General features: G+C 45.4%; 1 protein-coding gene across 1 annotated transcript; it reads left to right on the top strand.

The window, feature by feature from the left end:
• The first annotated feature begins 276 nt into the window (after positions 1-276).
• On the top strand, positions 277-9,440 carry men1 (multiple endocrine neoplasia I). Its single transcript, XM_069672299.1, has 10 exons — positions 277-327; positions 1,551-2,031; positions 2,105-2,313; positions 3,288-3,416; positions 4,036-4,076; positions 4,163-4,250; positions 4,335-4,471; positions 6,614-6,758; positions 6,881-7,051; positions 7,231-9,440. Exons 2-10 carry the CDS (start codon positions 1,596-1,598, stop codon positions 7,765-7,767), a joined length of 1,893 nt encoding a protein of 630 aa, XP_069528400.1. The 5' UTR covers positions 277-327; positions 1,551-1,595; the 3' UTR covers positions 7,768-9,440.
• The last annotated feature ends 836 nt before the right edge of the window (positions 9,441-10,276 follow it).

Here is a 10,276-nt window from a genome sequence, read left to right as displayed (position 1 = left end):
TTTGTTCTATTTTGAACTCATATATCACATAATGACATCTTGCTGCCCTCTGCTGGAGATGTTTAGACTAAGTCACTAAAAACTACATTTCCCAGCATACACAAGAGAAAACTGTATGCGCAGTGGTGAAGATCTATAATCATATGGATAGGCCTATCTGCGATCCACAGCCCTTTACAGCTTCACATATATAGTTTTGAGATCTGCTCTCGCGCGCAAACGTAGACGCTGGTGACGCACTGCAATTGATTTTCTGGCAGACTGAAGTGCGCGGCAAAAGAAGGGGGACACAAACAAAAACATGTGGCTGAGGCTGTGAGAAAACAGGTTTGGAATCTCCTACAAATTAGTCAAATTGTGCCTTTATTAAAGCGCAGATTGAGTCAGTTTTGCGGCATATTGTTGCTGTACATTCCGCGAGAGTGCTGGGGCAAGAAGTGTTATCTTAAAGTGCAAAGTTTAGCTAACTAGCAGCTTGTTAGCTTGTTAGCTGCTTATCATCATTGAGCCACCTGCTCTTTCAAGCTGTATACCTCAATGTGGGTCTCTTTATTGTCCAGAATAGTTCTGTGCTTCCTTTTATTACACAACTCTGTATTAATTCAGCGAACTAACACATATAGCCATCTTAATTCGGCAGCTAACGTTAATTTAACTAACTAAAGTTAGCTAGTTAGCCTACATAAGCCAACCACGCAGGCTAGCAAATGAATCCTTCTAACGTAGTATTTCGGTCTCTACTGAAATATTCTGATAATATATGATATTGCGGAGACATTGGGACCAATAAAGTGATAATCGAGATGATCGTTTAGCTTTTATAAGCAGCTTTACATTGAATGTAAGTAGCTGTGTAGCAGAGGGAGTGCCCCGCCCACCAAGGCGCCATATAGCTGCTCATGCTCCTGATATCGGCATTGATGTAACAACATTATGCAACGAGACAAGCTGCTCAGCCGCGGGTCAGTGTCCTGGTTTATATTTTATTTGTTTATTTGATATCTTAAGAACAGTTATTTTTGATTAGATTCTTGAAAGGAGGTTTATTCATTAATATCGACACGTCTCCATGCAATAGACAGACAGTGTACCAGTAATAAATGTGATAACAATGTCGCTCAGTTTATCTGGAAAATACACACTTGTTCAATTTATATAATAATAAGTATTTAAAGCTGTTTTTTTTTTGTTTTTTTTTTACATTTGCAGTTGTGCATTAAAATAAGCTTAAGTAAAAACTAATAAAACAAGTCTTTAAATTTAATAATAATTCAAATAAACTTTGTTTTAATTAAGAAATGCTGCTCAAAGTGCTTTATAAGAGGAAATCAAATTCACATGAAAACTGCCAATCAACATAAAGAGTGCCTTTATTTATAATAACAATATGGAAGTAAAATCCAATTTATAAAATGGGAATTATTAGATAAAAACTACAGATGAAAATGAATGCATGTAATTAAATGGAAAATTTATATCCACTGAAGAGAAAAATAAGATAAAAGAAATGCATAACAAGGATCTTAAAATGTGAAATCTGTGACGTTCAGTCGTGCAGGTGAGGAGAGCGTCTGAGTCGTCTGAAGGTGGACATCATGGGTCTGCACTCGTCCCAGAAGAAGCACTTTCCTCTGCGGGGGATCGACGGCGTGGTTCAGCTGTTTGACACTGAGCTCCGTAAGTCTGAGCCGGACCTCGCCCTCCTCTCCCTGGTCCTGGGTTTCGTTGAGCACTTCCTGGCTGTGAACCGGGTCATCCCCATAAATGTTCCTGGTGTCCGGTTTGAGCCGCTGGAGCCGGACTGTCCCAGCTCGTGCTTCCCCACGGTGGAGCTGGGGATGATCTCTGCACTGTATGAGCGCTTCACGGCTCAGATCCGCGGCGCTGTGGACCTGTCCCAGTACAGGAGGACTGCTGCTGGGTCCAGCAGGGAACTGGTGAAGAAGGTCTCTGATGTGATCTGGAACAGTCTGAGCCGCTCTTACTTCAAAGACCGGGCCCACATCCAGTCCCTCTTCAGTCTCATCACTGGTATGGCACTGTACGAAGTGAAAATGAGTTTTTATGTTTATTTGTTAGAGAGTGATCGAGACTTTGGTTTCAGGTACCAAACTGGACAGCTCTGGCGTGGCATTTGCTGTGGTGGCAGCCTGTCAGGTTCTGGGTCTGAAGGACGTCCACCTGGCGCTGTCAGAGGACCACGCCTGGGTGATCTTCGGTAAAAACGGGGAAGAGACGGCCGAGGTCACCTGGCACGGAAAGGGGAACGAGGACCGACGAGGACAAACAGTCGCAGCAGGAGTCAGTGAGAAGGTGAGGACAAACCTTAAGTTACCTAAAATCATGATTGACAGGATTTTATTCTGATCAATATAAATATTTGTTATCCATCACATATGTAAGACTTATTATTCTTTTTATTATTATTATATAAGGCAATGATTACTGGTATATAAAGATAAAATAAGCAATTTTTATTGCTAGAAATAAATATTTCTCCAATGCTATCAATCAGACATGGCTTGGACCAGAGCTGCGGCTAACGTTAGCTGAGCTTGTTTATAGTTTAGAATCTCGTCTTGCTAATAAACCATTCAGTAAGCCTGTTTTATGTTAAAATCAGTGTTTCTGATTCTTCGGCTGCCTCTAACGTTGGCCCGCCTTTCTCCTCTGATAACGTGATCCAGACGTCGAGTCAATAAAATACTTTATCTGGTTTGACAGAGTATTTTATATTTCTGAGATTCATTCTTTTCAGGTGATGGAAAGAAATTGTTGTGTTTCCTGCTCAATCACGTATTTCTAGAGAATCTTATTCTGAGCTCTGTCTCTTTTGAGATATCCAGAACACTTGCATATCTTTTGTTTGTGTCGTATCTATTAAATGTCAACAGTTTCCTCTACTTTTGGGGATTCTGTTCGATCTATTCATATCAAGTAAAACATTTCTCCTTCCTGAATCGAGATCGTTTTATTGCTCAGCTCTATAAAAACACTTCTTCAGCACGTACACAAACTTCCAGCCTTCTCGCACTGTTAACTCAACATGTACGAGTGCACCAGAACAGCTCGCCAAACCCACACGGTTCAGTGATGTGTCAGAACCTGGAATTTCCCCTTGTGGTTTCACGCAGCACCGATGATGCAGAAATGTTCCACCAAAATGTGTGTTCTTTATCCCCTTCCTGTGATTGTAATATTCGTGTGTGTGTGTGTGTGTGTGTGTGTGTGTGTGTGTGTGTGTGTGTGTGTGTGTGTGTGTGTGTGTGTGTGTGTGTGTGTGTCAGAGCTGGCTGTATCTGAAGGGCTCCTACATGAAGTGTGACAGGAACATGGAGGTGGCCTTCATGGTCTGTGCCATCAACCCGTCACTGGACCTGCACACCGACAGCTCCGAGCTCCTGCAGCTGCAGCAGGTGAGCACTGAACTCAAACACCACAAGTTTCAGTTTGATGCTGGATGTCGGAGGAAGCGGTGACCTGAATGAGGGCGCTCTGAAACTGAAGAACGGATGTGATCTAACTGTTTGATTAGAGTTCGGTCCCCTCTGCTGCTGAATTTACTGAGTTTACCGTTTTTTCAGACCACATGAGACAAGAACTAGCTCGCATGCTATTTTGTTACTGTATGGAAAGTGTTGATTCTACTTAACATCAATGAAATTCAACACTTCCTGTAGTTTTTTCAAATTAAAAGTCCACAAGAAAAGAAGTGTGTGCTAAAGATTCTATCAACATCTTTATGTTAGCGAAGAGGACGTGTTCTCAGGCTGCACCAATCTTTACTGATGGGATCAATGCTGAGGAAATGTACTGAACATTATATTTAATCTGTTTAGATAATAAAACACTAAGTGTTTAATTTTAAACATCAGCAAACAGATTAATAGCAAGTTAAGATGTACAAAGATATAGATATATGAAAGGCCTCTCTCTCTGCAGTCAAACTGTCCGTTACTTTACATTTAGCAGTCACTGTAAGATTTCTACGTGTTCCTTCCTGACCTCTTTCTTTGCTTCCTCCTGGTTGAACAGAAACTCCTCTGGCTGCTGTACGAGCGAGGCGACCTGGACAGGTGAGTTTATGTTGGTGAAGCTTCTTAGACGATGTCACAGCTCGTATAAAGTGCATCTATGTAAACCTGTCCTCTCTGTGTCTCAGGTATCCGATGGCCATGGGCACTCTGGCAGACCTTGAGGATCAGGAACCAATCCCAGGGAAGGAGAACCCCCTGAAAATTCACCTGCAGGTTAGAGAGGGTTCCATCAGCAGGAAGAAGACGTAGATCAGATCAGAGTTCTCATCCACATGTGTTTGTGCCTCTCTCTCTCAGGCTGTGACTTCAGCTCAGAAGCACTACAACAACGAGCACATCTACCCCTACATGTACCTGGCCGGTTTCCACTACAGACACAGGAACGTGCGGGACGCTCTGAGGGCCTGGGCCAAGGCCGCTCAGGTCATGCAGGAGTGAGTTGCTTTTCACACACGCAGGTGTTTCAGGTTAAAGTTCAGAACAGGTGAGCCTCATGCAGGGGGGGTGATCAGGACACATTTTCACACGAGGAGGCTGAGTGAATAATATTCTTATTTGCATTCAAAGTTAAATTACGAGACGATAAACCTCCGTGTGTTCAGCTAACAAGGATTACTTATATAAAGATAAAACCTGAAATGTCCCTTTAATAACAGAATGTAGCTTCTCAGTCGTCGATGCTAACGTAGCATAACCAGCGCTTCCTGTTCACACTACGTCTGACGGTCTGGGTTCAACTCGAGTCCACAGGTTCAAACAATGATATGACATTAATAGAAAACCTTTTGCTCATGTGCATCTCTAGATCAGGGTCTCCAGCCCTGCTCCTGCAGAGCTACCTTCCTGCATGGTTTAGGTTTCTCTGCACTCTAACACACCTGATTCCAATGATCTGCTCGTTAGCAATCCCCTGAGACGCTTCAGTTGGTTGATAACGTTCAGATCAGGTGTGTTAGAGTGCAGAGACACCTAAACCATGCAGGAAGGTAGCTCTGCAGGAGCAGGGCTGGAGACCCCTGATCTAGATTGTGACTAATAGATTTATTGTTTTTGTACATTACTGAGTGATTTGTTTAATTCATGAAGTATAACAAACGTCAAAAAGGTTTCTACTATAAATATCTTTTTTCATTTTAGGATTGGAGCGATTTCATTTCCATTTCCGGCCTTTCATCCGTCGTCTTAGCTGGACTTTGTTTAGATGTGAGGAGATTATAAGTTACACACGCTGAGCTTTTAGAAAGTGATGCTTTCAAAGGTTTGCAACAGTCAGAAACCCAAAGACTTGTCTTCAGCTCTAAGAACCTTTTCAGGGTTCCCACGCGTCCTGGAAAACCTGGATATTTAGAGACTAGTTTTCCGGTCCTGGAAACACCTGGATATTGATTAAAATGACCAAATATCCTGGAGATAATTTATGTTGTCCTGGAACATATTTATTCCCTTTAGCCCCTCACTCAGATTGCATATGTAAACCTCGGTGCATATTTTAGTTTGAAACTTGACTGTTCGGGTTCTGTCTGATCGGGCCCTTAATGAACGACTTCGCCCCGCCGTTACACAGAGACGGAACATAACAGGTGTAATAATCCCACCTTGAAGCTTGAGACATGAACCCTGCATCATTAAACAAAAGGAGGAATAACACTGGGGTTAAATGTGTCAGTACTAGGCCCACCGGTAAATTATATGACCGTCTGAGAGAAAAATATTACTTATCAAGAAAAACTCCTTAAAACGAGTGGGAACACGTCTTTTTGTCTCAGCGGTTTAGCTGCCACTAATCTGAACATTTTGAGGTGAATTAAGTTCATAAATCAGGTTTCCAAAAAACAGATATTTAAATTGTAATTGAAATTCATGAAGCTGATTATTAAAGTTTTATTTAAAGACCCAGTTTTAGTCCTTTAGGTGACTTTTAATCTAATTTAACCTCCGTGTCTCGTTTCTAATGCGTGATGTTTACAGCTTAATATTTATTCACACAATGAGCAGAGAAGGATGAAGGTGAGGTCATCTGCCTCAGGTGTGATTGCACCAGACAAACACATGATGGCAGCACATGCACAGCTGACGTGTGTTGTGACTGCATCAAACATGAATTTAAAATATAAATGTGTTTTTTCTTTCGGCTACGTTTTCTCAGAACTTGATATTTGAGCAAATGTTTTCACGGGACAGTTTTTGTTGACATGTTTGAGGCCGTACGCCTCCTCCTCTGCTCCCAGTGAGTGTGCAGGGTGTGGTTAGTGAGTCAGGAAGTTTCCAGCTCTGCATCCTCACACTCTCTCCTCCTGCAGCTAAAAATACCTGCAGTGACCCTCCACAGCACACATTCCCTCCCCATCCATCAGCTTCCTCTTCCTGCTCCTCCATTGTTCTGCAGCTACAGGAATGTGTGTGTGCGTGTGTGCGTGTGTGCGTGTGTGCGTGCGTGCGTGTGTGCGTGCGTGAGAGCAGAGTTCACTTGTTGTCTGGATTAATAATCAAGTCAAACAGCCCTGTCTTTAATCTGAACGTCCTCAGGTGAGGAATCAGCCCCGTCCTGCAGGTTACATTCTCTCCTCCTCTTGCAGATATAACTATTTCCGTGAGGACGAGGAGATCTACAAGGAGTTCTTTGACATTGCAAACGATGTGATCCCCAACCTGCTGAAGGAGACAGCTACTGCTGCAGAGAGTCCGGGGGAGGGCGGAGAGGGGGGAGAGGGAGCTGACAAGGTGAGTCGTACCAGCAGGGAGGGGTCTGATCCAGCAGAGGAAACGTTCAGGTCTTTATGAGCATTTGTTTTGTGTGTTTTCATGATGTGTGTGACATGTTCCCCCTCCTCTCCGTCTGTCAGGAGCCCAAGCAGGCGGCCGCCTTCTCAGCTCTGCAGGACTCTGACTGTTTCGCTCACCTGCTGCGTTTCTATGACGGCATCTGTAAGTGGGAGGAGGGCAGTCCCACGCCGGTCCTCCACGTGGGCTGGGCCACCTACCTGGTCCAGTCCCTGAGCCGCTTTGATGCTCAGGTGAGACCCCAGGAATAGATCTGCCTTTGACCTTTAGGGTGTGTGTGTTGATGCTTTGTAGTTAAAACGTGTGTGTGTGTGTGTGTGTGTGTGTGTGTGTGTGTGTGTGTGTGTGTGTGTGTGTGTGTGTGTGTGTGTGTGTGTGTGTGTGTGTGTGTGTGTGTGTGTTCTGATCGAAGGTGCGTCAGAAGGTGTCCATCATCACCAAAGAGCCCGAGTCTCATGACGAAGACGACCAGTCCAGCGACGACCCGCGGGAGGGCCGCAGACGAGGCCCCAGGAGGGAGTCCAAGCTGGAGGAGCAGAACTCACCTCCTGCTGCTGCTCCTCCCACCTCCCCCTCCTCCCAGCCTCCTGCAGCAGCTCAGCCCAAGAAGATAGGAGAGGGAGGGGGGCGCCGTCGCTCCTCTCAGGGCCTGCGAGGAGGAGACGCTGAAGGAAAACCCAAATCCCCGAGCCCAGACTCCTCCCCCTCCTCCCAGCAGCATCAGGAGGCGTCCCCCTCCTCCTCCCCCTCACCTGCCGGGCCCGTGGTCGTCTTTCAGAGCGAGAAGATGAAGGGGATGAAGGAGCTGCTGTGTGCGGCCAAGGTGAACTCCAGCGCCATCAAGCTGCAGCTCACTGCGCAGTCGCAGGTGCAGATGAAGAGGCAGAAGAGCACGCCGGCCGGGGACTACTCCATGTCCTTCATGAAGAGGCAGCGCAAGTCTCTGTAGACACGAGGAGGGGGAGGAGACTCATACTGTGAACAGAAACATCTCGCTTTCAGTTGTCAAACTTTTTACAGTGTTTTCATCAGTTCAGTCTCATCGTTCCAGCTCTTTATTTAAGTTGCACTCTTCACGTATCAGGTTTGTAGGCGGCCGACGAGAGCAAGCGTGCTGCAACGGCTCGAAAGGTTTCATGAGCAGAGACGGGCTGCAAGATTCAATTTCAAGAAAAAAGACAATAATCCAAAACAAAATGCAAAGTCAGAAACAAGCAGATAAACGCTGCTAACCCACTGATCACAGCAGAAGTGCTCCGGGCCTGTAGGGGGCGCTAAGTGGAACAAAGAGAGAGAGACTTTGAGATTTTCTTTTTTACAAAACTTCAGAACAGGAACAAAAACCCCGACTAACTTTAGTCTCTGATTACAGTTACTGCTGCGGCTTCTGTTAGCTAGTTAGCTCAGTTAGCCGTGCAGCTAGCAGAGCTATTATCCTCAGTCTCACACGCCGCCTCCGATGTCGTCTCGTTCAGAATCGTCGGGTTTGAAATGTCGACTGCAGAGCTGAAGATGTTTCAGACGATCCACCGGTATATTCTCGTCGTGTTTCAGACTCTGTCCCGCTCTGAGCCGTCGCCTGCAGAAAAACGGTCGTATTTCACTCCAGCGTCTCTCGCTGGGCCGTTCCTCTCAGAGGGAGGGGCGCAATGCATGCTGGGTGTTGTAGGAATGTGGAATGGGCGAAACCACGAGCTGTTTGTACGATTTTCTCCACAGCTGCGGCGCCAATTTCAGATATTATTGCTTCAATCGATTACAGAGAACACCAGCTGTGACTGACAGCGGGGCGAACTGCTCCTTTAACGTCCGCTCAGACGAGGGCTCCAGGGATGACAGTTCAGTGCCCCCCACAGGCCTTTAAACCTCGTCCTCCTGTAACCCAAATCTCCTTTGTAAAATATCTCTCACTAAAATAAGTTTCACCAAGTTCCAGCTTCACGTAGCGCCCCCTACAGGCCTGGAGCTCTTCTGTTTAAGAGATGCAGCGTGTCTCTGACTGCATCCTTCGTGTGTTTGCAGCACGTTTCTGTCACTGTGTTTGTTTGTAGAGTTTTTGCAGCCTGTGTCCCCTGATTGAAACCTTTTTGCCGCTGCAGTAGTTTGTCCCTGCCGGCCACCGTAGTTTTAAACTGAAGGAGAGAACATTTCATCCTGTTTTTATTCAGCCAGAAAACGTTTCCTTGTTTGATTGTAAACCCGCATTAGTTTGTGTATTAATTGGCAGCCAATTGCACACTGACTATTAACTTCTGATTGACTTACATGTGGATGTTTGAACCAAAGTTTCACCAGGATCCAGCGTACAGACGAGTGGAAACAACCATTAGACTGAAGCCTCTGAAGTGATGAATTTAGGATAGTTACTGTGTAACATTGTCCACCTCTGCTCGACCGACAGCTTCTTTCTTGTTAGCTCTTTGTTGCCTTACGTTGCCTTTGTTCTTTTCTACAGTAGGTGGCCTTTAGTGTCGATTAGCTGAGTTAGGCCTCATTTGTAAGATTAGAGAAGAGCAGGAAGACCATGCACTGTTGAGACGGAGCCTCATTAGGAGGCCCGGACACATCTACTTACCTTTCTGTTGTTGTTTTTGTATCTGCGAGTAATAAAGATCGGATGGAGACCGAGTGTGAGGCTGTGTGTTCACTGGGGACCGACTGAGAGGCTGCACACTGTAAGAAGAGGAGGGAGCCTCGGGGTCTGAAAAATGACGGCACTGCAGAAGAGCACTGCAGTCTGTCCAATGTCCAGCAGGGGGCGACTATAGTAGTCTGAGTATATAGAAGTCTATGAGAACATGCTCCTCCTCCTCTCCTGAGTTATTCCCTCAGTAAACATGTTCCTGATGAGTTTATGGTCTCAGTCTCTAGTTTCAAGTCTTCTTCAACACAGCATGATGTTCATTTAGTCACTGATGCTCCCACTGAGAGTCACACAGACCAGAGAGAGGGGAGGGGTTAGGGCGGGGCTACCTGTGATTGACAGGTCACTACTATGGCGACCTTGAAATGTCAGTGTTGTACTGAACTGAGTAGGATGAGAAGTTTAGTAAAAAGGTGATTTTTGATTTTGTAAAACATAAACATCAGAATCAATATATTTGATCTGAGCTGATATCGGTCGTCTGGTGTGTCAGACAGGCTCAGGTGGTGAAGTCCTCGACGCACTGATGGCAGGTTCGACTCGCGCTCTGCTGATCATTTGGTGCACGGTGTCCCCCGCTGTCTCAGGTAAGCTTTATTGATCTTACTTACATGTCCTGTCTCTCTTCAGCTGTCGTCTGTAATAAAGGCAAAAGCCAAAACCATCATCTGTCTTATGAGACGACAAACAGTGGAGTTATACTTTGTGGTCCTGTCAGTCAGAGAATCACGAGTGTTACGACAGCCGTTCCCGACCTGCAGCTACATGTCCAAAAATGTCCCAAACCTCTGATCACACATCTCCGATCATAACT

Source organism: Semicossyphus pulcher, unplaced genomic scaffold (genome assembly GCF_022749685.1).
Source record: "Semicossyphus pulcher isolate SPU_LCO1_2020_fin unplaced genomic scaffold, fSemPul1.0.p SCAF_21, whole genome shotgun sequence".
In the NCBI taxonomy this organism is placed as follows: Eukaryota; Metazoa; Chordata; class Actinopteri; order Labriformes; family Labridae; genus Semicossyphus; species Semicossyphus pulcher.
The sequence above is the reverse complement of the archived record's forward strand: the minus strand, read 5'-3'. Positions and strand labels throughout refer to the sequence as shown.

What these genes read in the sequence shown, in the direction of transcription:
- men1 (XM_069672299.1), top strand. Translation starts at nt 1,596, where the DNA reads ATGGGTCTGCACTCGTCCCAGAAGAAGCACTTTCCTCTGCGGGGGATC. An exon ending in CCTCTTCAGTCTCATCACTG is followed by an intron (nt 2,032 to 2,104) that starts GTATGGCACTGT and finishes CTTTGGTTTCAG; the next exon opens with GTACCAAACTGGACAGCTCT. An exon ending in GCCGCTCAGGTCATGCAGGA is followed by an intron (nt 4,472 to 6,613) that starts GTGAGTTGCTTT and finishes CTCCTCTTGCAG; the next exon opens with ATATAACTATTTCCGTGAGG.